This window comes from Chelonoidis abingdonii, chromosome 3 (genome assembly GCF_003597395.2).
Source record: "Chelonoidis abingdonii isolate Lonesome George chromosome 3, CheloAbing_2.0, whole genome shotgun sequence".
Taxonomy (NCBI): Eukaryota; Metazoa; Chordata; order Testudines; family Testudinidae; genus Chelonoidis; species Chelonoidis abingdonii.
Genome location: NC_133771.1, coordinates 166,088,109 through 166,113,444, shown reverse-complemented (window position 1 = coordinate 166,113,444; position 25,336 = coordinate 166,088,109). Strand labels below are relative to the sequence as shown.

Genomic DNA, 25,336 nt, shown 5'->3' with positions numbered 1-25,336 from the left:
ATAATTTTAAAGTTTTTAAATATTTATCATCTCGTATTATTTTCTTAGGTATTTAAACCATTTGCTTCTAACTTTGAAGGACAATTGCAAACTGGTTCTAGCTAGAGATAGCCCTGAATCACAAAACATGATCTGAATAACTGTGGATGTAGGGAAATTTGGGTTCAGATCTGAAGTCCATGCCCAACCCCTTTCTCTAATGATGGAGCATACTGACACTCCAGCTATGAACACCCTGAAACTTCAGGGAAGTTTGAATCCCGCTCTGAACTTGACAGCCTGGACCCATCTCTATTTATTGTGCTGAATTGAAATAAATGTTGCCATTAAAACCCAAAATCACGATGAATGTGCCTGGTTTCAGTTTTTGTTACAAACTTGAAGCTCAGATCTGTTCAGAGATCTTTCCGTCTAGGGTTTTAGTTCAGGCCATAGTTTGAGGGAGGTGTCAGACATAAAATACAGCTGCAGACCCAAACTTTCCCAAAGTTCAGGTTGTGTTTGGATCTGATTTCAGGCTCATCTCTACTTTTAACAAGGGTTGGGTCCTGTAAGGACTGATGAGCTAAACCATTTTCCCCTGAAGTGGGTTTATACCATTTTAAACCTTTTCAGGAATCCTGATTCCTTTGCAGGTTTGGATCGGCCTTAAATATGTACTCAGTGACTGGGACCACAAAGGCTTTCTTAAACTATTTGATTACCTGAAAAAATCTTAATGAAATTGATTAACAAGGGTTTTGTGTGTGTGGTCTTGTTCACCAAGCTGCTCACTTGAGCATTTTGTTACTATCTCGTTTCTGATTCAAGGAATAAGCAGAAACTTTTACCTATCTAGCAGCCTACAAAAATGTTGGATAAATATACTGAAGGGAACAATTCTGTTTTGGTCAGGGTATGGATGAATAACATATGTGATCACTTTTTCTTTCTAACTTCTGTGTTGCTGTTGTTTACTTTTCCCTTTCAATTCTGCTTCCATAATTTATGTACATATGGTAGTCCTTGGCAGGCTGAGGTACTGAAATGTATCGTTGGCAGAAGTGTGGACTCTTCCACATTTATCATGAGAGCCTGATTCTTATTATTTGTATTACAGGAGTACTTCAAGATCCTAATCAAGATCAAGGCCCCTTTGAGCTAGGTGCTATACAAACACATAGTAAGAAATTGTATGCTTTTCAGGGCACTTCTGTCTCTAGGGCTGACAATGCAGCCTCCTTTTTTTTTTTCCCCCCTCTTGCATTGTAAAACCAATGTTTATCTTGACCTTAAGGATAGTTCTAACAACATGTTTAAAACACTTATAATGGGGTATAACTTTGTTAGTCTTACACCATTGAAAATAAGATTTCAAGTAGGTTAAAATATATTAGTACAAAATTTTCAGCTAGCTCATGGAAATCATGCCTTCTGCGTAATTTATTTTTAGACTGTTTCTGTAGAGAGTCTCTTGTTAGCCAGAAAAGAAAAGGAACAATTTGCAGTTTATATAAACAGCAGGACTGTCACCAGTTTGCACAACTTAAGGTTTCTTAGTTCTAGAGGGAGCATTATCTCCCTGCACGGGATGTGGGAGGGAACAGGAAAAGCAAATGAGATATTTTGAAAGTGGTTTGGACTCTGCCGGTTTATGCATCTACATGAACTCCATTTCCATTATAGTGCTCCCTCTGCAATCCATATAGCTAGCCAAATCTTTCTTGAGTGGAAGCAGCAATCGTGGTATGCTCAGGGGCGGCTCTAGATATTTTGCCGCCCCAAGCACGGCAGGCAGGCTGCCTTTGGCAGCTTGCCTGCGGGAGGTCCCTGGTCCCGCGAATTCGGCGGCACACCTGCGGGAGATCTGCCGAAGCCACGGGACCAGCGGACCCTCCGCAGGCATGCCGCCAAAGGCACCTTGCCTGCCACCCTCGCAGGAACCGGCAGAGCGCCCCCCGTGGCTTGGTGCCCCAGGCACGCGCTTGGCGTGCTGGTGCCTGGAGCTGCCCCTGGATATGCTCAATGGGGTTGATTCAGGGTTGATCCAGGGTATGATGGTCAGACCCAGACCCAAAGGCAGTGAGAGGTTTTCAGGTACAGACTTTTGCTTTGGGCCAGTTGCAACACTTGGAATTAAGCTTCATCAAAATGGGAGAACTTGGTGCAGAACCACTTCTCATACAAATGGGCCACAACTAGAATTGGTATAAACCGTTGTAACTCCATTGAAGTCAGTGGAACTGAGCTTGCTTACACAAAGTCTGATTTTTTACTCATATTTATGGTTTGACACTGGCCTATTTATGTCCTCTTTATTCTGTTTCAGATGGTAACTATGCCCTTCACTCCTCTTAAGGCATATCTATATGGTGAGTTTCTGTGCAGCAAGTGAGGGTCTGAATTAACTCTGCACCAGCTTGCCATGCAGTAACTCACTGTATGGACACTGCTACAGCACAGCGAAAGTCCCAGAATGCAGCTTAGCATACTACACTTTCAAATACCAATACACGAAGACTGTACTCTGAGGCTTTACTGTGCTGTAGCAGTGTCCATACGGCGAGTTACTGCACAGCAAGCTTGTGCACTGTAGCGTCACACTTTGGCTTGCTGAGCAGTAATTGACCATGCAGACAAGCCCCCGGTCTCTTAGCTTTAAAGGACCTAAAGCTGTCACTGACTACTGGAGGCAGGCTGTACGGGATGCAATGCCCAATGTCTAGAGTAAGTTCATAAACTTTATGGAAGTGGGCATCTGCATTGTTTGGTGTTCAGGAACAAATTATTTAAAGACGCCCTGTCAAATGAAAATGAGCTGAAATTGCAATCGCTGTTGCCAAATCTTTCTTGGACTGTGTGTTGCATTTGCTTTGTACTGAACAGGATTGGAATGGAAGAAGAGACATGAAAAAGATATAAGGATGAGTTGATAAAGAAAGGGATGAGTGTAAGGGGAGAGCTCTAAGTGTTAAATCAGAGATGAGGTGCATCCTCCCCAGTCTCCCATTCGATGTGGGAGGTATGTATTTACTACCTATCCCCACTGCAGAAAGAAAAAAGAGAAAAAGGAGACATGGGAGATGAGGAACAAGGAGGACCTTTCTATTAGGTATTTATACAGTCTCATTACCATAGTATCTTTGCAGTTCAGTCTTTAATGTATTTTCCTCACAACATCCTTCTGAGGTAGGGAGGCACTATTGTCCCCATTTTGCAGATGGGGACTTGAGGCAAAGATAAGCAAAGGAATTGCGGTTCTCTGATCAATTTACTTCGTATCTTGTCATCAACAGTGGCCAGTGCCAGATGTTTTAGAGGAAGGTGCTAGAAACACCACAGTCGACAGATGTGGGATAATTTGCCCTCCATGAAGGTCTCATCCTATCCCCTAGTAAAGTGCTTCAGCTCTGGCTGAGCTCCTCCTCGTGATCAGACACCAGGCTGCTGTATTGAATACTATGTGCTTTTAAGCCTACTGAATAGCGTCTAGACCAGGGGTCGGCAACCTTTCAGAAGTGGTGTGCCGAGTCTTCATTTATTCACTCTAATTTAAGGTTTCACGTGCCAGTAATACATTTTCACGTTTTTAGATGGTCTCTTTCTATAAGTCTATAATATATAACTAAACTATTGTTGTATGTAAAGTAAATAAGGTTTTTTAAATGTTTAAGATGCTTCATTTAAAATTAAATTAAAATGCAGAGCCCCCTGGACCAATGGCCAGGACCCAGGCAATGTGAGTGCCACTGAAAATCAGCTTGCATGCTGCCTTCGGCACGCGTGCCATAGGTTGCCTACCCCTGGTCTAGACACTGTTTCTTAGTCCAGCGACTCAGGCACATTCCCAGGGAGCAGACCCCTGTCTGGGACTCTACATTGTACCTGTCATAGGCCCCAGGACCAGTTCTGACCCCTTCAAGTCTCCCCAATGGCTTAAGCACACCCTCTCTAGAGCTCCACGCTTGTGGGTATTTTGGGTTACTGTTTATCCATTTAAGGACTTTGTAGCAATTAAAACAAGGGAACATGCAGACTGTAGAAAGGAATTCTAACTTTGTCTCTGAGTAAATATACACTTTACTCATAGACAAAGCACAATAGTTGCAGATCTAGGCAAAAATAATACACACCTCCTTCCAGTATTCCCACCACTCCAAGAGCCCTTTGCATTTTGATTAATGTCCATTCAAAATCCAGAACTCTCCTGCACCACACTCATCCTTGTCAGTCTTCCTGTTGTCATCCAGTGAGACAACCTCCAGCTTGAGAAGATGCAGCCCTTAAACAGAATTCTGGCCTCCACTGTCAGGTGACATCTTGAGCAGCTTCAAAACCACCATCAGGTTGTATCATGTGTAAAACATTTTTATTTAAAGTTAATTTTTCTTGAATAAAAACAAGGGACAGTCAAATCCAGGGCACTCGATTGTCCCTGAAAACTAGAAATGTCCAAGCTTTCAAGACCTATCCTTGAGACAAATATTTTGAAATTCTGCTCTCCGTTGACTTAAACAGGGCCAGGATTTCACTCAGTGTGTTTGTCCACATTTTTGCAAACTCTCCGAAGACTCTTCCCTTTGAAGGAATCTCTGGCCAGCTGAGCTGGTGAGACTGACAGCAGGTTGGATGAGTGCATATGCAATCCAAGAGTGTCTCCATTCAAGTCTATCTCATGTTGATACCTGGTCGTCCCTCTAGAGCTTTCTCCCTCCCCAGCACGTAAAGTCAAATCCAAATGGTGAAAGGGAAGGCATGGGAAAGAAATGGGTGTAGAGAAGAAGTAGGAATCCTTTTCTCTCACCTGCTTGTGCACATCTCCTTGATGCCCAACATCACTGGAGTGACCTCATGCCACTCCAGAAACATATGTCATGACTTGGAAAATCTGGTCTCCCTAGTCCAAACCCATTTAGTGAGAATATTTATCATAGCACAACTTTACTCTGATCATAAGTTCATGATGCAGGAAACCACGCCCCCTCTATTGCAAGTCCAAAAACACCAAGACACAGTAAATGTGCCATGGGTGGCAATCTATAGAGAGGCCAGGCAGGGGGAATTCCACAGCCTCTGTGAACCAAACGCCAATGGTATGTACCAGCTTCCTCTGGAGAACAATGGAATCAGGTGCTGTGGGGCTGTAAACTAGGTAGACTCATCTGCCAGAAACACCATGTAACAGAAGCCTAGTGGTCCATAGCTGCTACTACAACCTGGGTGGTGCTGGAAGGGACCTGGAGGGGAAGCTGCATGGGAACTTCAGGGGCAGAGGAGGATTTCCCCTCTCCCATCTCTGTGCACGCTACCCCCATGTGAAGCCCATTCACTCAGGGTTGTCATAACATAAGAACAGCCATACTAGGTCAGACCAAAGGTCCATCTAGCCCAGTATCCTGTCTGCTGACACTGGACAACACTAGGCACTGCAGAAGGAATGGACAGAACAGGTAATCATGAAATGATCTGTCCTCTGTTGCCCAGTCCCAGCTTCTGGCAAACAGGGGCTAGGGGCACCATCCCTGTCCATACTGGCTAATAGCCATTGATGGACCTATCCTCCATAAACTTATCTCGTTCTTTGTGAACCCTGTTATAGTCTTGGCCTTCACAACATCCTCTGGCGAGGGAGTTCCACGGGTTGACTGTGCATTGTGTGAAAAAATACTTCCTTTTGTTTGTTTTAAATCTGCTGCCTATTAAATAACTGATAAGGAAGCTCTTGCTCCATCAGAGAACTAATAATTTACCTATTGCAGGGCATTAATACCATCCAAGAATTTCTTTCTAGGCTCCTGTAAATGGTATCCCTGTGCCTGAGTTAATTGCAAGCAGTTCATTTTTGTTTTGAAGCATGTTGAATCATGTTTCATAAAGAGAAAGAGAACACAATATCTGCCTTATTGTAACATTTATTTCAGGTGAGATAGAAAGAAAGCTAAAGCTAAATGACAAGTATGTTTGAAGCAGAAATATCAGAGCTTTGAAGGAAGGTGCTTTTGAGCCTGAGTCTAAGGTTTTTACATAATAGATAAGAAAAAATGATCTTTCATATTTGGGATATTTTTCCTCCCCATTGGAAAGAAGTCATTGACAGACTGACACCAATGAAGAAATAAATACGCCTGTCTCGTAGGTTTGTATTTTGTCATATAGTGTAGGTCAAATCAAATGGATAAGTAGTCTATTATCTGCTGTGAGCTCAGGTTAAAATAGCCGAGTGATCACCTGAGCTTTAAATGAATGGATAGAATGTACCCCGGCTTATCTGGGAAAGTGACCCTCAACCAGTGCAGAAAGACCATATAGCATCTAGAGAAAGTCCAGCCCTTGTTTGCAGGCAATTCCTTCATCACTGAAATTGATTTATGTATGCACCTTGCCAGCAGAAATCAAACTCTTTTCAGTGAAATTTTACAAGTTGCTGAGTTCTGCATTTTCCAGAGGTTAAGAAAATAATGATTTTTATTTTTAGGTATTGTTATCTCAGGGTCTCTGAGTGCTTAACAAAATATAATGAAAAACTACATCCTGCTTGTGCCTGTGTAGGTGAATAAGGAAGAGAGAGATCACAAAGGCTGTATGGTTACCCCAAGCCTTAATAAGGAACAGCCCATAGCTGTGACCAAGAGTAACAATTCTGTTTCAGTTTCCTGCTTGCTCCAGGGAGGAAGCTGTGCCAGCCATATACCTGGTCCTGCTTACTTCCCCCTCCATACTGGCTCATTTGTGCTGTCCAGCATGCTGGGGCTGGTGGGATGGAGATGAAGCCAAGTCTCTGCCCGTTCCCTTCCCACTTGTGAAGGAGAGAGAGGGGCAGTCCCACAGCTGATGCGCTCACCATGCACACAGATCAGTGCAGATTGTGGAGTCGGTGGGGACGGGGGGACGGACAGATTCGTGTTTCTTCATTCCTCTTCACAGACACATCAGGCAGTTCACAACTGAGCCCAAAGTCACTGTGGAAACAACAGGGTGCATGTTGCACATAATTAAAAAATGCTAGGTGCTTTGATAACACTTTCCATCTTAGACTCAAAATGCATTTTATAGATACTAATGATTTCAGATTCACAACAGATTAAGGTAGGAGAGCAGTAACTCAATTTTGCAGGTGGGAAATTGGGGCATAGAGAAGTTTGTTTATTTATTTGCTCATGATCACACAGGAAGCCAGTTGCTGACATAGGAATAGAATCCAAATCTCCTGGTCCTGGGCCTTAACCATAAGGCCATCCTTCCTGCCTGTGAGCTATGAGAGATGAAATCCTTTCATGCAGTGGCAGGTATGTATGCTAGCATGGCAAGATGTCCACCATGGCAGTGAGAATATCCTTTGGGGAAAGGGAACCTGCTTATTAATCGTATTTATCACATGTCGCTATTTAAACATTGTGCTGTAAAGATTACTCTCTTCAATGACTCAATATTGCTTTTCTGCAGCCTCCTTTTTTAAAATGTTTGTTGCAAGGATTAATGTGCTAAACAAAATACCGTCCTTTAATAGCGAGTCTGAGATTGCTAATTCCACCCCTGCCCAGGTGGGAGGCATCTCCACCTAGCGGGGGCAGGGAGGCAGATACCAGCATGGGAAGATAACCAACTAAGATCATAGTGTTGGTCCCTCTTTCCTTATCAGAAGGATTGAGGTTAATGGTTATTATTAATAAACACCTATTTTATGCCTATGCCTTATAGGCACAGTAGAGTAAAAGTTATACAATACTCATAGAGTTAAAGTTGGCAGTGTGTTTCAGTGGAGTCCAGATACCACTCCAGAATCAATGTTCTGAAATTTTTACAAAACTTAGACACCATTCCAAAAATCTGGGAAGTCTGGAAATGAAGAGTTAAGGAATACAGCTAATTCCACACTGGCGTATAATCCTTTCTCATTCGCTGTCACTCCCATTTGTTTACACTGGGCAGTCCACCTTTGCTTTGCTCTCTTGTTATCTTCTTTAATAGAAATGCCGTTTGGGAGCCTACTTGTGATTTAATATGGTTTTTTTTAGCAAGAGCCAAATTCTTTCATCTTTATTCACTGACTAGCATCTCATTCCATGAGTAATCCCATTTTCTTCACTGCGACCACTCACAGGGAGTAGGGTCCTACTCAACCTGAGTTTTTATCTACACTGAAAATTGTGTTTTCACACATGATGTGTTTCAACATTTTAACATGGATAAATGACACTCCCTCTCCCAGTTCCCTTTCATACCCCCCGCAGCCAACTGCACCCAGGCATGCCCTACCCCAATGCCCTGCATACCAGTACTTAATTTGTAATGAAACAGATGCTGGGCTCAAGCAATTGTTTTTTTAGTTTCATAACTGACACAGCAAGCTCAGAGGTGCCTGGATCTGCCCTGGCACAAATGAAGCACTGCTACACACCCACTCCATGTCCTCCATCTTCTGGTCTACTATTTCCCCTCAGAGCCTCACCTTGTCATCTGCATCCTTACTCCATGCCTCTGTCATGACTGGAAGGGTGTCCTGGTTTCTGGCACAAATGTGTAATTCATGTAATTTGGATGAGCATCCAGACCTAGGGACACTTGCTATCTCTATTGTCATCTGGCACTGTGAAAAGCTTCACCTCTTGGTCCTCTCTTCACGTGTTCAGCTCATATTCTTCATTTCTAACTCAGGACAATGTTAATCACCACACTGCTAATTGCCCTTATGTCTGCTTCCTCCAATACTCTTCACACAGCAAGCCAGAATGGATTCTTTTAAATATGTCTCCTTGCAGTGATAACAGAGCAACATAGAAACAAAGTTGTGCCAAAAACAAGCGTTAACAACCATGCTGCTTCTAAAAGCCTCCTGAGAACAGACTCCTAAGCAGCTCTCAGGAACACAATTATACACCTGATTCTCTGATGAGCTGTGTATAAGTTACTGACAAACTTTGAATCACTAACCTGACAGATTTGTTTGATGTGAAGAAAATAAAAGTTTGCATATTATCCAGACAAAAGATTTAGGTTCTCTTCCCATTGAGTTCAATGCAAGTTTAAGTGGAGTCAGGATCAGATTCTTAATCCCTCAAAGTAAGGCTCTATGCAAATGAGTAAAATAAGTACAATAGGTAAAGTGGATTGAGTTAACATCTCTTCCTGTTAAATGGATTGGAAAGCTGTTATAGCTCCTGCTCAGTTTCCCACTGGGCTTCTGCCTCCTCAGATGGACATTCATTGTACTTGAGACGTGTCGGTGTCTTTCTTGTGAGCATGTTACTTGATGTTCATGAAGCTGCCAACCTCAGGCAGGCCCCAAGGATGTGGTCTTAGAGCCCTTCCAGTACTGTACAGATGTCTGAATTTCATTTTACTGATCCCTGAGACCTTTCATCAATATCAACTTGTCTATGAAATGAGATGGTGGTTTCCCAGTTCCTAATGAATTGATGTGGTACTAATTGTCAATCTTGCTGCCAATCTCAGGGAAATGGCCAAAGACTGGATGGGTTTGGGGACCAAATCATCCTCTCACCCCATAACCAGGTCCTGCCTGCCTGAGGCACATTAGTGAGGCAGTGCAAGGAAGTGTGCACCTCTGTTCCCAGGCATGTACTTATACTGCACATAATTAGAGGACTTCGACCTCCAGGGCTGCTAATCCAGCCTTTGTCACTATTGCTGAATTATTTGAAATTCAAAGCTGGTGTTGATGTCACCTGCACTCTCTTGGGGATTCTGCTGGAGGAGGGAAGCTATAAGTCTCGTCATGGGCTCAGTATGGACTTTGTAAGCATGCAACCCAGGGGCCTCGGTCAAACCCGTTCTTAGTGCCAACCACTTTTTACAGCCTCTCAAAGAAAGTGGTGTTGCTTGGATAGGGTGACCATATTTTCCCAAAGGAAATTTTCCCACTTCACATGGCTTGCCTGAGGCCCCTCCCCATCCCCCACAAGGCCAGCCTGATTGCGCCCCACCAACCCACTGCCTACTCACACAGGGCCGGCCCAAGGCCGCTCTCCCAATCCCAAGCTTGGCACTGGCCCAAGACCCCCTGCTGCCTGCATGTGCGGTGCCAGCCTGGCCCAAGCTGCTCACTTGAGCCCTTTCTCCTGCACGGGGCTGGCATTGCTGTTTGCTCCCCTCACATTCCTTCATGGCCCACGAGGGGCCGCACCCCACTTTTTTGGGCAAAACTGTGCATTTGTCAGTTTGCTTTTACCAACTGATGGTCAGTCAGCAAGAGCAAATGGGACAAACACCCAGTTTTGCTAAAAAAATTGGGATGGTCGGGACAGGGCTTAAAAAAGGGACTATCCTGGCCAAAACAGGAGATATGGTCACCCCATGCTTGGCTCATTTAAGGTGGACTGGAGAAGAAACCCAAACAGGTCTGGGTGTCGCAAGAGGGGAACTTGCACTTGAATAAAATATTTGAGACTGTTGCAAATGCTAAAATGTAATGTATATACAATGTGATGTGTTTGTACACAGTTCATCAAGTATCTCGGTGCCTGTGACAAATGGAGCAAACATTTACAGTGTATGCGTTCCAGATGTGTGCCTGTTCCAGAGCAACGCACACACTTCCAAAGTGCCACGATTTTTCTGTATAATCCAGTTCATTTTCTTCCAGTAGTGTGCACTGAATTCTTCTGGCTTGGTCTGTAGCTTGCAATTAGCACAATTCAGTAGCTGTTAAATAGGGTAATCACTTGTTATTCTCACAAAGGCTTTAATCTGGCAACTGATATTTCTCAATAAACCCATGCTCGTACTGGGTGAGCTCTATTAAGATGGACTCTAAAGTGAAATTAAATTAACTCTCTGCTCTGAAAACCATGGATTCTGCTCCCCCTCCCTTCTTCCACTGACATGAAAGCAAACAAATTCTACCCTCAACTTTAGTAAGTGATCATGTGGAAAAAATGGCAAACTTCTCAGCACAGACCTCATCAGGGAGGTGCTTCAGACATTTCTAGACTCCCAAAGGAGATGGATTGAGGGGACCTGGATGATGTCCATTCACTGACTGTTCCTGCAGTGAGGAGGATAAAAGGAGTTGAAGTTACAGTGGGCGGAAGGGAAAAAAGCCTTGGTATAAACTGATGCAGCACCACTGATGGAGTTGCACCCTATTACATCAGGCCCAGTTTTGGGTCTTTGGTTGATTTTATGCATATGCAACATTTGCAGTTGCTTGTTGCTGCTATATGGATAGAATGGACCGATCTGTTCTTAACTTAAACAGACTTGTTTCCACTTGGCTAGTGAACAGTTTTTGTGTCACATGAAGGAGACCTAGCTTCCAGTTCAATGTCCTTTCCCCTTTTATGCCTCAGGATGGGAATGATAGGGAGGATGCAGGCTCAGCCTCTGGAGAAATCGGGAGAGTTTATGTCACCTAACAGCTGGATAAAGAATGGCATGGATGGGCTTGGAAGGGAATCCCATCTATCCATTCTCTGTAAGAAGGAATGGTGTCTGGTATTTAGGGCTTTTGAAATCGGTGGTGTAAGACAGGTGCTAATGTGGAGAGGGGGAGACTTTCACAGGGATGCAGTGGGTCCTCCTTGAGAAGTGGAAAAATTGTGGGGTTTCCAGTTGCGCTGGGATATTCCGGGGCATTAGCTCTGAGCTAAGGGCTTCTAAGTAGTATCAGATTCTTAGCACTTAAGTGAGTGACTTAGCAATAATTGGGTGAACAGGCTGTGATAGGTGATTTTCCATAGGTGCAGGATCCATTAGTAACAAGGAAGGTTTTGTAATATTTATTCCATCACCACTATCCTTTTTCAGTTGTAATTACTATAATCTGTCTTCTGTGTCGATTCAAACATGGCATTATTCAGCAGTGGACCAAGTTAGAATATTCATTTCCCATGAAAAAGATGTAATATGCTATAAGTGTGGTCACATACAAGAAAAATCAATTCCTATGCAATAGAATAATGACAAAAGGGCAAATAACTATATAAAAAGCCAGGGATGTTTTGTAAACAGAACAACAACAACATATATACAGAAAACAAGAAGCCCAGTGGTTTGGGATTGAGCTACCCGAGAGACTGCCTCAGCTCTCAGGTAGCTCAACTGCAGCAGGGAGGGAGTTCAAATTGCTAGAAAAATGAGGGAGCTGCTGGTAGGGTATTGTCTGCAAGGGAGACTGACTCTGAAACTCACCTTCCTGTGCTATAGTCCAGCAGATCCCAGATCTGTAAACTTCTGGAGTTGCTGCAAGGCTCTTTTCTCTTAGATTTCTGAGAAGGAGAGTACGTGCATGTGTGTGTGTATGCACTATCTGGTGCACTGGGAGATTAAGTATTTATGATGAGATGAGCGATTTTTTTCCTATCTATATTAAATCGTACGTTGAAATTGTTGTAAGGGCACCTGGTACAACTGATGGGTCCTGCACCTTTGCTTCTCTCAGGGCAGAGTCCCCTGGCTCACCCTACTTTTATACCGCGTCTCCGGGCTATCGCATTCTGTGTAGCAAAGATGATTAGTCTGCTGGCCTGACTGTGTTTGGTTACCTGCATGGATCCCCTTTGGGGGCTGTGACCAGTAGGTGACACACTGACTCAGATCAGCTTCTTCAAAACAAAATATTATTGACATACATCTAAAAGAATGTAGCATTTGGAGAAAAGGGTTAAAACAACAAGCAGCCTACATACCTTTGCCTAAAGGTTACATCTAATTTATCCAAGACTCTTCAGCCTCAGGGAATGAAAATCAGTGTGCTCCCCAGTACTCACTGCCTGCTTCTATGTCCCTCTCAGCTTCAGGACTGAGGTTTTTTACCCCTCCACAATTCTTTATTTCATTTCCCCCAATTGGATTTCCTTCCTCTTCCCTCCCCCATGCCCAGGGTTACCAGCCAGCCTACTGATCAGAACACAGTGGAGGTAAAACTTCAAAGGACTTGATACCTGTATTTAAGTACTAGTCAGTGGGTTATCTACAGCCATTGTCTGCTTCCCTGAGGGTGAGCTCCTGCAGTAGTTCACCTTTTGAAACTGGGTAGCAAACAGCATAACGATAATTAAATATACAGAGGTACACATAATATTCATTGAAATAATACAGATGTCTCCCACGTTCTTCACAGACATATTCTCCGAGAAGTGGTGGAGGGAGCTTGCATTGCTACTGGTCTTGGCAATCCTGATCCCTGGATAAGCAGAGGACTTTGGTCTGCAGTGGCCAAATCCTGCCCTGCCTTATGCCCTTGTAGCCTCATTGAAATCAGTGAGGTCGGTTTCCCTCCAGATTTACCAGTTTTGTATATTTTACCGATAATGGATCACTTAAAAGACTAAAATCCTAAAAAAGCTATTAAGAAGAGGTATATGGGAATTGCAACCCACTTTCAGTGCTAGGATGCTTAGCCAGATATATGTCCAGCATTAAGCATTTTGTATCTACAATTTGTGATTGTGATGAATCCTCCTTGCTAGAAAGGTTACTGCTATACTATAAATCAAATTCTGAAAGGGGGGAAAAAAGCAGCAGTGATAAATTACCTGAGTCTGGAATCAAACTGTATAGTTGGGCCATGATTTGTCATCTGCCTAGGACAGGGGTTCTCATACTGCGGGTCATGATCCCTCTGGGAGTTGCAAGGTTATTACATGGAGGGGTCATGAGCTGTCACCCTCCACCTCCAAACCCTGCGTCACCTCCAGCATTTATAATAGTGTTAAATATAAAAAAGTGTTTTTAATTTATAAGGGGGGGTTGCACTCATACGTTTTGCTGTGTGAAACGGGTTGCCAATACTAAAGTTTGAGAAACACTGGCCTAGGAGATAGAGCTTTGAGGGTACTATAATTGAAGCTACTGGCACAGAATAAGATGTCTCTAAATGTGTTACTTACTATGGCAAAAGTACCAAAGAGAAATAAAAGTTCTGTGACTGTGAGATGAAAAGATTCCCCAAAAAGAAAAAGGTTGGGCTCCATTACAATACAGTGATGTAGCTAAAAAGAGGGGTCACTGTGTTAGTTGACAGGTTCCATTGAACTATTACCAACCAAACTCCAAATTCCTTTTGTGGTTGAGCCTGTCCTTAGCTGAGGTGGCTCCAAGACCCTGCAAAAGATGAAGCCAATATGCCTACAAAGGTTTCTGCGTGGTGAGAAGTGATTGCTGTCAACAAATGAATCTTTATGGTTGTAAAAAAGAGCACCCGAGAAAATGAGAGAAAAAGACCAACTAAGAAAGGGGGAAAGCAGTAGAGATAGTGACAGGACTCTACAGTCTTGTCTACAGTAGCCTTTATTCCTTAAAATTAGATTTCCTTGTTGCTATCTATTCAGTTCCACCTGTGTTGAAGGTGGGAGCGTTTCTAATGTCCACCCAATTTCTCTCTAATGAGAAATTACCCACTTCTTGGGTCCAAAGAGCACTGACACTTGGAGCCATGCTGTTACTAAGGAGAGACTTTTCAAGGTTTCCTTCTCACAAGATTTTGGCTCAAACTGCTCTCTAATATACACGAGTCTCCCAGTGATTTAATCCTGTTATAAAAAATCAAAATAGTTGAAAACAATCCCAAACAAAAGTGAAACTTCAGTACTAGAGCTCCAATTTTCAGTGGTTCAGTTATAATACTTAGCACTTGAATAGCTCTTTGTAACCATTCACTCATTTATTCTGAGAATACCCCAGTGAGATAGGTAAGTTGTTATAATCCCCATTTTACAGACAGGGGAAACTGAAGCAAGAAGAGGATAAGTGACTTATCCAGGGTCTCTCAATAAGTCATTGGAGTAGAGTCAAGATTAGAACTCAGCATTCAATCCTGTGCTCATTTCTTTAGACCATATTGCCTCTCAGTTAAGATGCACCTGGGGGCAGGCACATACACCCATGAGACTTGCAGTTATGCTTAGTCTACTGAAAAGCTCTTTTAAACTATAAAAATCACAAAGGGAATTTTCTGATAGATCTGTTCCCTTCTGCTTTTTTTTCTCTTTAGCTGGTGCTGCCTGAGTATTCTATCCATAGCCTTTTCTGCATCATGTTCTTGTGTGCTCAGGAATGGCTAACCCTGGGGCTGAATGTTCCTCTGGTTTTCTATCACTTTTGGAGGTAAGGCTGTTTTCTATGTACTGGACTATGGTCACCCTCATTTGCCCAGTCAGTGTGCATGCATATGGCATAAGGAAAACAGCGGTAACATGAAGGATGGATTTCTTTCTCCACTCTCCCTTTCTAAACCATTAGTTTCATAGGTAGATGAAACTCAGTTCTGCTGTGGGTTCATACTTTTAAGCTGAAAGGGCCTCAAACTTTAACTGTCAGTCTGGAGAAAGAGGAAAACATGAAGCATTCAGGTTCCAGTGAAGAGGATGAAATGGATTTTAAAGCTTCTACAAACCTGAATATTAAAAGAAATATTTTTATGGCACTTTAGGGGGGAAAAGGAGTATATCTTTTTTTAAAAAAAAAATCTTAGATTAAGTTAGTTAACTATTCCTAGACAGTAACTTCTTGCTTAACGTTGTAGTTATGTTCCTGAAGAATGCAACTTTAAGTGAAACGATGTTAAGCGAATCCAATTTCCCCATAAGAATTCATGTAAATGGGGGGGGGGGTTAGGTTCTAGGGCAGCTTCCCCTACTCTGCAAGCACCAGAGGCGGGGGGCTCAACCCTTAGCCCACCCACTCCACCCCTTCCCCCAAGTCCCCACCCTTGACCTACCTCTTCTCCCCCTCTTTACTTCGCACACTGCATCCTGTCTCCTCCCCCTCCCTCTCCTCCCTTCTAAATGCTGCAAGCCAGCTGATTGCCGCGTTTGGGAGGCAGGGGAGGGAGGGGGGAGGCGCGCCAAGTCCTTGCTTCTCCCCACTCCCTCCTACCCCGGGCAGTCAGCTGGCTTCCGGCGTTCGGGAGGCTGGGGAGGGAGGGGAAACCTGCGTGCCGAGTCCTCGCTCCTCCCCTCTCCGTCCTGCCTCCAAAACACTGCAAGCCAGCTGATTGCCACAGGCAGAAGGCAGGGGAGGAGGGGGAAGGCGCTGATCCATGGGGTCTGCCAGCAGGCAGGAGGTGCTGTGGGGAGGCGTAGGGAGGCTGCCAGCTGTGGAGAAAACAGGCAGCCAAACAACGTAAGAGTGGAGCATTGCACAACTTTAAATGAGCATGTTCCCTAACTGATCAGCAACATAACAATGAAGCGACATTAAGCGGGACGACTTTAAGTGAGGAGTTACTGTACAGTGTTGGAACACAAATACTACAGCAGCATAGTAGTGCATGAGAACCAGGAAATGAAACAGACTACAATATGAAAGTGAAACTAACCATTGCACTAGGCACTATGTGGACACAGAGCAGTCCTGGCCCGAAAGAGTTTGCTATCTAGAGGACCTGAATGCGCGTGGAGATGAAACTACCCTCTCAACCCTTCCATCAGGGTTGTGGATCATTGATGGGAGGAGTCTGAGGAATGTTTTCTCTTTCACTGTTTGTAATTGTGGTTAGGGTTGCCAGCTGTCTAATCACACAAACCCAAACACCCTTGCCCCGCCCCTTTCCCAGGGCCCCACCCCATGCTCCAACCCTTCTCTGAGGCCACCTCCCCTGCTCACTCCAGCCCCCCTCCCTTCGTTGTTCACTCTTCCCCACCCTCACTCACTTTCACCGGGCTGGGGCAGGGGGTTGGGGTGCAGGCTTTGGGAGGGAGTTTGGGTGCAGAAGGGGGCTCCAGGCTAAGCCCAGGACAGGAGGTTAGAGTGCAGAAGGGGGTGTGGGGTGCAGGATCTGGGAGAGAGTTTGAGTGCAGGAGTGGGCTCGGGGCTGGGACAGGGAGTTGGGGTGCAGGAGAGGGTTTGGGGTACAGACTCTGGGAGGAAGTATAGGTGTAAGAGGGGGCTGGGGCAGGGGGTTGGGGTGTGGGAGGGGTTCTGAGGTGTGGGCTCTGGGAGAGAGTTTGGGTGCAGGAGGGGGCTCAGGGATGGGGGTTGGGGTGTGGGAGAGGGTGCGGGCTCCGGCTGGGTGGCACTTACCTCGGGTGGCTCCCAGAAGGGACCAGCACGTCCAGCTCCTACGCTCGGCGCAGCCAGGAAGCTCTGGGTGCTCCCCCAGCCTGTAGGCACCTCCCCCACAGGTCCCATTGGCCACGGTTTTCTGTTCCTAGCCAATGGGAGCTGCAGAGTTAGTGCTCAGGGTGGGAGCAGTGCGTGGAAACACCCTGGCTGCGTCTCCGCCTAGGAGCCACAGGGACATGCTGGCCACTTCCAGGAGGGTATGAAGCCAAGGAGCCTGTGCTAGCCCTGCTGTGCCACCAGACTTTTAGCACCTTAAAATCTCCTGGTCTGGCTTCAATAGCCTCCAGGAGATCGAGCCCGATTCCAGGAGACTCCCAGCCAAACAGGAGGGTTGGCAACCCTACTTGTGGCCAGATTCTCTAATCTCCTCCAGGCACTTTGTGCTGCTCTGGCTTTGGAGAGTGGCCGGATTCTGGCTGTAGCTGTCTGCAGGCAAGCTTTCCATTAGTGTAAAACTGGCAGAGGCAACCTCCCCCATCCCATCACAGTGGGAGGGACAGGGCATTGCAGGAGTGGGATGTGGTGGAGTGGAACTGCTCTATGCCTGATCTTCCACTGGTTAAGATCACTTGGGGACATTAAGAATTAGTTGCTTAAGGTAAAGTTTCTCTTCAGCAGCTCTAATTTACACTAGAGCCAGACAATGTAGGGTCAGGGAACTTCAGCCAGCTCCCTGGTAGCCAAGCCCCCAGTGCACCCTAGTGGAGAATCAGCCCTCCATCTGTCCTTAGGATAACTAAGGGACTTTAATCTCCAGTGCTGTTAGTATAGCACCTTTCAGTAGCACTACATTCCCATAAAATTTTTAAAAGACATACATGATTTTTATCTTCTCAGGGTCTCTTTATATCACGAGAGCTAAAGAATGTTGCAGAGACCCACTGCTGTGTAGCAGTGCGAAGAGCAGTGTTATAGTGAAGAAGATAATCAGGAGTATCTTGGCTTGGAACTAAAGAGTGGGAGCTCTCATAGTATTTGCTACAAAAGCTCAGTAGTAATTTTGAGTGGAATGGCACAGTGTATTATTCTGAGTTTACAGTGACAATCTAATTCTCAAAAGCTTGATGGAGTTGTGAATGTGCTTTCTCTCTGGTGGGACTGAACACATGAAAGCTAATAGTATTTCCAACACAATTTTCACAGAGGGGAACACCTCAAGTGTCACAAGAACAGGTGTCTGGCAAGTGTGAAAATTATATTTAATGTGCAAGGCAAAAATGTTGTTTGTGGATGGCGAGTGTTTATAGTCATGCTTGGGGGGAAGTATAGTATATCTTTATCTGCAGAGATGTCTGCTTATGTATGCTATTACTCTTCTTATTATGCCTTCAGTAAGGATCAGGGTCCCTTATGCCAAGTGCTGTACAAAGACACAGGAAGATGTGGGGAGAAATCATAGCCCCAATGAAGTAAATGGAGCCAGAATTTCACCTATGGCCCCTTTTGAAGAATCTGCAGACTATAGAAAGATGAGTGAGTGTGACAAATGCTAGAAGGGAAGGAGGGAGAGAGAACATGGTTAGCATAATGAGAAGTTAAACATCTGGTTCCACAAGCTGGCTCTGCATCATTTAAAAGGACTGGTGGGTTTTTAAATAAACATTAAATCTAATCAGTTCCTGATCCCATCAATCTCTATATAAAAGTTTCTATACTGTATTTTTAACAGTAATTATACTACTTCATCTAAGGATCTCAAAGCATTTAACTAGAATTGATCAGGAAATTATTTTTCCTCACAAAATAATTTAGACAAAAACAATGTCTTTTCCTCAACATTTTTCTTCATTTTTTTTGAGCTTTTGTTGAAAACACAAACATTTTCAACAAATATGGAAATTTTCCTTGTGTTGAAAAGTCATTTTCCATTCAAAGATTATGTTGGTGGAAACTTTTTCAGCCATATAACAATGCAACTAAGCCATATAATGCATGCCTTATGAGTAGGGCCCTACCAAATTTATGTTCCATTTTGGTCAATTTCACATAGAATTTAAAAAATTGTAAATTTCAGGATTACAGGCTATTGAAATCTGAAATTTCACGGTGTTGTAATTGTAGGTGTCCTGACTCAAAAAGATTGTGAGGGGGTCACAAGGTTATTTGTGGGGGTGGGGGCTGGTTGCAGTACTGCTACGCTTACTTCTGCATTGATGCTGGCGGCGGCACTGCCTTCAGAGCTGGGCAGCAGGAGAGCAGCGGTTGCTGGCCAGAAGCCCAGCTCTGAAGGCAGAGCCGCTGCCAGCAGCAGCATAGAAGTAAAGATGGAATGGTATGATATTTCCATACTTACTTCTGCACTGCTGCCTGCAGAGGTGGGCCCTCAATCAGCAGCCGCCACTTTCCAGCCACTCTGAAGGCAGCAGTGCAGCAGTAAGGGCGGCATGGTATGGCATTGTCATCCTTACTTCTACGCTGCTGCTGGCGGAGTGCCACCTTCAGAGCTGGGCGCCTGGCTAACAGCTGCCACTTTCCAACCACCCAGCTCAGAAGGCAGCGCAGAAGTAAGGATGGAAATACTATGACCCCTTTTGGGTCAGGATCCCCAATTTGAGAAATGCTGGTTTTCCCCTGTGAAAACTGTGTAGTGTAGGGTAAGAGCACACAAAAGACCAGATTTCATGGTGGGAGACCAGATTTCACGGTCCGTGACATGTTTTTCAGCTGTGAATTTGGTAGGGTCCTACATATGAGATATGCAAGTATTATTATATTCTTTTTACAGATAGATAAACTGAAGTGTTTATTGGTTCAGAGAGAATTACCTGTTGTCATGCAGTTAGTGACATAGCTGCTATTAGAATTCAGGAATCTTGATTTCCTGTTCTGACCACTAGACAAGACTGCCACTCATAACATATTCATATTAGAGAGTAAGTCAGTCACAGTCACATAAGGAGGATGGAATGTATTGTTCTAAACAGTTAATAGAACATAGAAAGTCCACAAGAATTAATTGTGGGTTGAGCATTGGCCTGCTAAACCCAGGGTTGTGAGTTCAGTCCTTGAGGGAGCCACTTGGGGATCTGGGGCAAAAATCAGTACTTGGTCCTGCTAGTGAAGGCAGGGGGCTGGACTCGATGACCTTTCAAAGTCCCTTCCAGTTCTAGGAGATAGGTATATCTCCAATTGCTACAGGGATATACGAGTAGTCTGTTTAGATTGGTATCAGATTTCAACAATGGCCAACGCCGTGTGCTTCAGAGGAAGATGTAAACAGTTGTCGGCAACCTTTGGCACGTGTGTCGCCAGGGTAAGCACCTTGGTGGGCCAGACCAGTTTGCTTACCTGCCGCATCCGCAGGTTTGGTCAATCGTGGTTCCCACTGGCTGCAGTTCGCCGTCCCAGGCCAATGGGGGTCGTGGGAAGCGGGGGCCAGCACAACCCTCAGGCTGCGCCACTTCCTGCCCCCCTGGCGAACCTCAGCGAGTGGGAGCCACGATCGGTTGAACCTGCGGACACAGTGGGTAGACAAATCTGCCCAGCCCTGGCGAGCTATGTGCCAAAGGTTGCCGACCCCTGATCTAAAACCTCCAAACTGAACCTAACTGTGAATTGCTGTGTCATGGGAGAAGATGGGATTTCTTTACTCTGGGCTAGTGATCTGGGGCATGAGGACCTGCAATCTGTAAAAAATGGATTTAGAATATTAGTGTCACTTCAGATGTTTTCTCTTGCTCTTTTAGGTATTTCCATTGCCCAGCAGATAGTTCAGAGCTTGCATATGATCCACCTGCAGTCATGAATGCAGACACCTTGAGTTACTGTCAGAAAGAAGCATGGTGTAAACTAGCTTTCTATCTCCTTTCCTTCTTCTACTATCTTTACTGGTAAGCTTGATCGTTCCTATGTGGAAGTGGTACAGAGCTGTTTTTCATGTAAAAATTAAGCTTGCACTATGAACCAACAAGAACAGGCAGCCTCATTCCCTTTGTCTGGAGCAACCATTTCAGTCCCCGATTCAGGCAACATCCCTGTTCAAAACAGCACTTAAGCATGGATTTAAGACTGCTTAAGTCTTAGGACTTCCAGTTAAGCATGTACTTACATTCTTCCCTGAATTGGGGCCCAATGCATCCCCAAGGTTTCCAATACAATTTTGTTCAGCCTTCAGTCAAAGAGCTATTTCTGCTAGGAAATTAATTTTTTTTGGTCCTTTGGCTAGTCTGTTTAGATGGATGTCACTCTATGTTGATATCATAGCAAATAAGTTACATCAGCTGTTAATAATATACAATATTAGGGTGAAATCCTGCCCTGTGCTATGCAAGTTGATTCTTACCTAACACTCAAAAAGAGCACTAGAACGGGGGCCAAATAGCTGCAGGTGCACCTGAGCAGCTAGCATGCATGCTTTGGTCTGTTGCAGTAAGGTGCACTTGGCAGTACCTCTCCTGTGGCCTATCCTGAGCCAGCCTCCCTTGCATTATAAAGATAGTTCTAGTGCTAGATAGATAAGGCCTCATCCAAAGGTCACTATGCGTGAAGGAAAGACTCCAGGTCCATGGACAGCTCCACCCCACTCCTCCCCTTTACACTGTCACATTTACTAAGGGCAGAGATGCAAATGGCTGATGCAAGGAATATGCAGGGATCATGTCTAGTTAAGGCGACACCTGCATGATCCTTGCACTTTTGCTGGTAGGGGCCATGTAATTACACAAAAGCAGCTTGACGACACAAATTCATGCTTTTAATTTTAAATGAAGTTATTTTATTTTAGTTTTCCCTCTACTCCTCTCATAACTGGGATCATGTCCAGTACCCTGTCTCCAATAGCCTTATGTTGCATAATGCTTTGTAAGACGGGGCTTGTTCAATCAATACAGTGCTGTGGGAGGCTGAATGTCCCTTCCTGATTAGAAATAGTAATAATGTAATATCTGCTCACTTGTCAATTACAGCATTATCCTGAGGTCTAAATGCTGCAGGCTGCACGTTAAAATCTGTGGCAGTTAAATTGAAAAGTAATTACTAAGAGCAAAATTATGTCTGGCCAAATCTGTGTGAGAAGGCACCAGGGTCCTCCCCCCTCTTGCCCATCTGCTCCCCTTGGCATGAGTCAGATACTGTCTGAGTGGGAAGGACATGGATTATGCTTTGTTAGCTCTCCTGGCTGTGCTAACTTCACCCATCCCTTCCTTGGCCTGTTTGGGGAAGGCAGAGCCATAGTACCTTTACCTTCACCCTTTTGTACTGGCCAGCAGACTAGAATCAGCTAGTTAGTGTTTCAGAATTCGCTCTGGGCCGCTCATTTCTGTCATCCTAAAACATGGCCAGAAACTTCCAGTTGCAATCTGGCCCTAAGCGATCTAGTGTAAATTACAGAATCACCTATGCCACCCCTACCTATATTATCAGAGATGGAGATACAATGAAGCAGGTCTGTGGTAGTATAACATGATTTCATAGTTATACAGACTTACACTTAAGATATATGTATCCTATCCAACTGATCTCTTTATTTTTGATGTTTCCTCCATTGCATGAAGATTTTTTTCTCTTAAGAGATGAAATATCACCATTTCAGTGGAAACCCTGCTTTTCCTTCTGGAAATGGCTGGCAGAAATTTCACAGATCAAACACTAGTAGAGTAGTTTTATTTTCTTCACTTTTCAGACTCAGACATCAGAAGTACATTATTAAGCTCACACAAAGCTTGTGGTGTGATGGAAAATGGCTAATGAATTCATAGCATCTTGAGTGATTCCTGATACTAGTCTTGAATCCACCATAATTCAGTTGCTATAGAGAGATGGAAGGAATGTGAGCCAGTATAGCAAAGGAAGGAATAGGCCATTAGAGTCAAAAATTAGGAGTGGAGGGTAAAGGTTATAAAATTCAAAGTGCTTTTTGCATACTTCAAAGGGACGCTTTCATACTGGCTCTTTCTCTTTTGCATTCAGCATGATCTACACTTTAGTGAGCTCTTAACTCAGAAATCCTCATTGAAGACTGGGAACAACAAAGGATGGAGAGCAAGGACAAGTCAGCCTAAAGTGACGCTTGGTAAAAAGAATAGCAAAGAGAGGAAAGCTTTGAACCCAAGCAGTAATACAGTGTATGAAAGACATATGCAGTAAGAATAATGACCAGCTGCGGATCTGGAGTACCATGGAGACTAGGCTGAGTAAACTATGCTTATCTTCTGTTTCTCTGTGTATCCCAGTCTGTGGCTTTAAAAAAAAAAAAAGGCAAAAAATTATCACATGTGGAGGCAAAGTCAAAGAACTATCTGCATCTGATGGGAAATGCTGCTTAGTGAAATTGGTTCATCACAAACTGCTTTTTCACAAGGAGCAGAGACTCTCAATACTATTTTGTACTGACGAGTGAAGTGGGAGGATCACCATGCATGGGAGTGGTGGCTAAGGATCCTGCTAATACACCTGTTAAATACACAGCATTCTGATCATGAACACTCATTAGAATCAAAGTGGGATTCATGTCAGTTATCCAAGGATGTTCATCTGACTCCAAGGAAAAAGAGTTATTGTATCTTGACAATTAAGTGATTTTTAATGCTTTTTTTCCCCACCCATGACAAAGAAATTAACAACTTGCACTGGTAGTGCAGTGATTTCCAAAAATATACTGTTCCTGTGATTGAATATCCAGTGGTATATATTTTTATATTCCATCTGTGATGCAACAGTTTATGTATGGTACAATTATGTCTAAAATGCATTCAGTTATGACCTAATTCTGTCAACGATTCAGTAGCATAGTTTTCCTCTTACTAAGGAAAAAAATTGTTACAAATCGCAATATTATGGAATGTTGTAACGTGAATATTCTACACACCAGAATGATGTATGCAAAATATTGTATCTGTAAAGGACCAGATTATTTTAGTCTGTAATTTTCTTATGCTGTTTCATGTGTGTTTGTCCAGTTTAATCTGAAATTAATGGACTGTTTCGTGCTTGTTTTCCCACATATTGGACAGGTATTGTGAAGGATGGTCAATCCTTTTAAAAATAGTTTAATGCAAAGGTTTTTTACTTCATCTTAGAACACAGGTTGATATAGATGGACTGTGTATGCTTACGAATGAATAAATATATATGCGCACACACATAATCCAGCGATAAATATATATTAAGGTAAACTGTTTGTTTAAAACCTGTGACGAGGGTGCTGGGCTTCTAGAAGTGTTTTACACACCGGCTATTGTATTAAAAACAAAAGGTAATGTAAACAGTAATTTAATTTCTCATCTCATTGAGAAATCCAGTCTTATACTTCTTGAATGAAAGCTGCAATGTAATACAGAGATATTCAAACTACACAATTCCAAAGAAGAGTAGGTCACTATAAAGAAAATTAATTGGCATAAACATAACTTTTGTTCTCACAAGTAGTCTCCTTGACCTCAGTAGGATTGCAGGATGTGCCATTTTTCTCTACTCCAGGGCTGCCCGGGGGGGGGGGGGCAAGGGGGGCAATTTGCCCCAGGCCCTGCAGGGGCCCCCACGAGAGTTTTTTGAGGCCCCTGGAGCAGGGTCGTTCACTTGCTCTGGGGGCCCCAGAAAACTCTCACGGGGCCTGGGCCCCCAGAGCTTCTTCAGCTCCGGGTCTTCAGTGGCGATTTGGTGTCGGGCGGGTCCTTCCACTCCAGGACCCACCGCCAAAGTGCCAGGTCTTCAGCAGCAATTTGGTATCAGGGGCCCCCCGCCGCCGAAGACCCCAGGCCCCCTGAATCCTCTGGGTGGCCCTGCTCTACTCAAGGCAAACTTTCAATCAAGTCAAAGAGTGAATTGTTTGAATATGGGGCCAGATTCTGGCCTTCACTAAATTTGCTTTGAACTGCGCCAGAAATGCAAAGCAGACTTGAAGCTGGCCTAAGTAGCCAGCGAAGGATTTCCTTAATGTGAGGGGAAGCCTTGAGTGGCGTAGGGCTGATATGCCACCCTGCTTGTAGCCTTAAGCATAAGAGCTGTGTCAGGTGCAGGGTCTGAGGTCAATGGGATTTGAGGAAAGATCCCTCACAGCATCTTGCAGGATCAGCCTCCAAAGAAGCAAGGACCACATAGCAGACTAGCCCTGTTTACTAAATGGTGGTAGGTATATCTGAATGCTATATTTTTAGCTCTTCAAACATATACCAGATCTTTGCAGTTTTCTTGTAAAGGTAAGTTTGATGCCATAGAGTTTATCAAATGGTACAGTAAGTAGAACAGATTGTTTGTTTTGTTTTTAAAGTAAAATAGCTTTGTTTTATGATAAAATGTCTTGTAACTGCAAACGGTCCAGAAACTTAATCTGAATTCCTTTGTATTGTGACTGAAGGGCCTAGCATCATAACCAGTATAAGGAGCTGAGGGATGT

General features: G+C 44.1%; 1 protein-coding gene across 1 annotated transcript in view; it reads left to right on the top strand.

Annotated features, from left to right (window-relative positions):
• Window positions 1–24,143, top strand: part of CNIH3 (cornichon family AMPA receptor auxiliary protein 3) — a 74,787-nt gene extending 50,644 nt beyond the window's left edge. The window contains exons 4-6 of the mRNA XM_032781716.2: window positions 14,933–15,045; window positions 20,691–20,834; window positions 22,912–24,143. Coding sequence (XP_032637607.1) covers window positions 14,933–15,045; window positions 20,691–20,834; window positions 22,912–22,939 — 285 coding nt within the window. The 3' untranslated portion in view covers window positions 22,940–24,143. The remainder of the gene's footprint in view (window positions 1–14,932; window positions 15,046–20,690; window positions 20,835–22,911) is intronic.
• Window positions 24,144–25,336: the final 1,193 nt, after the last annotated feature.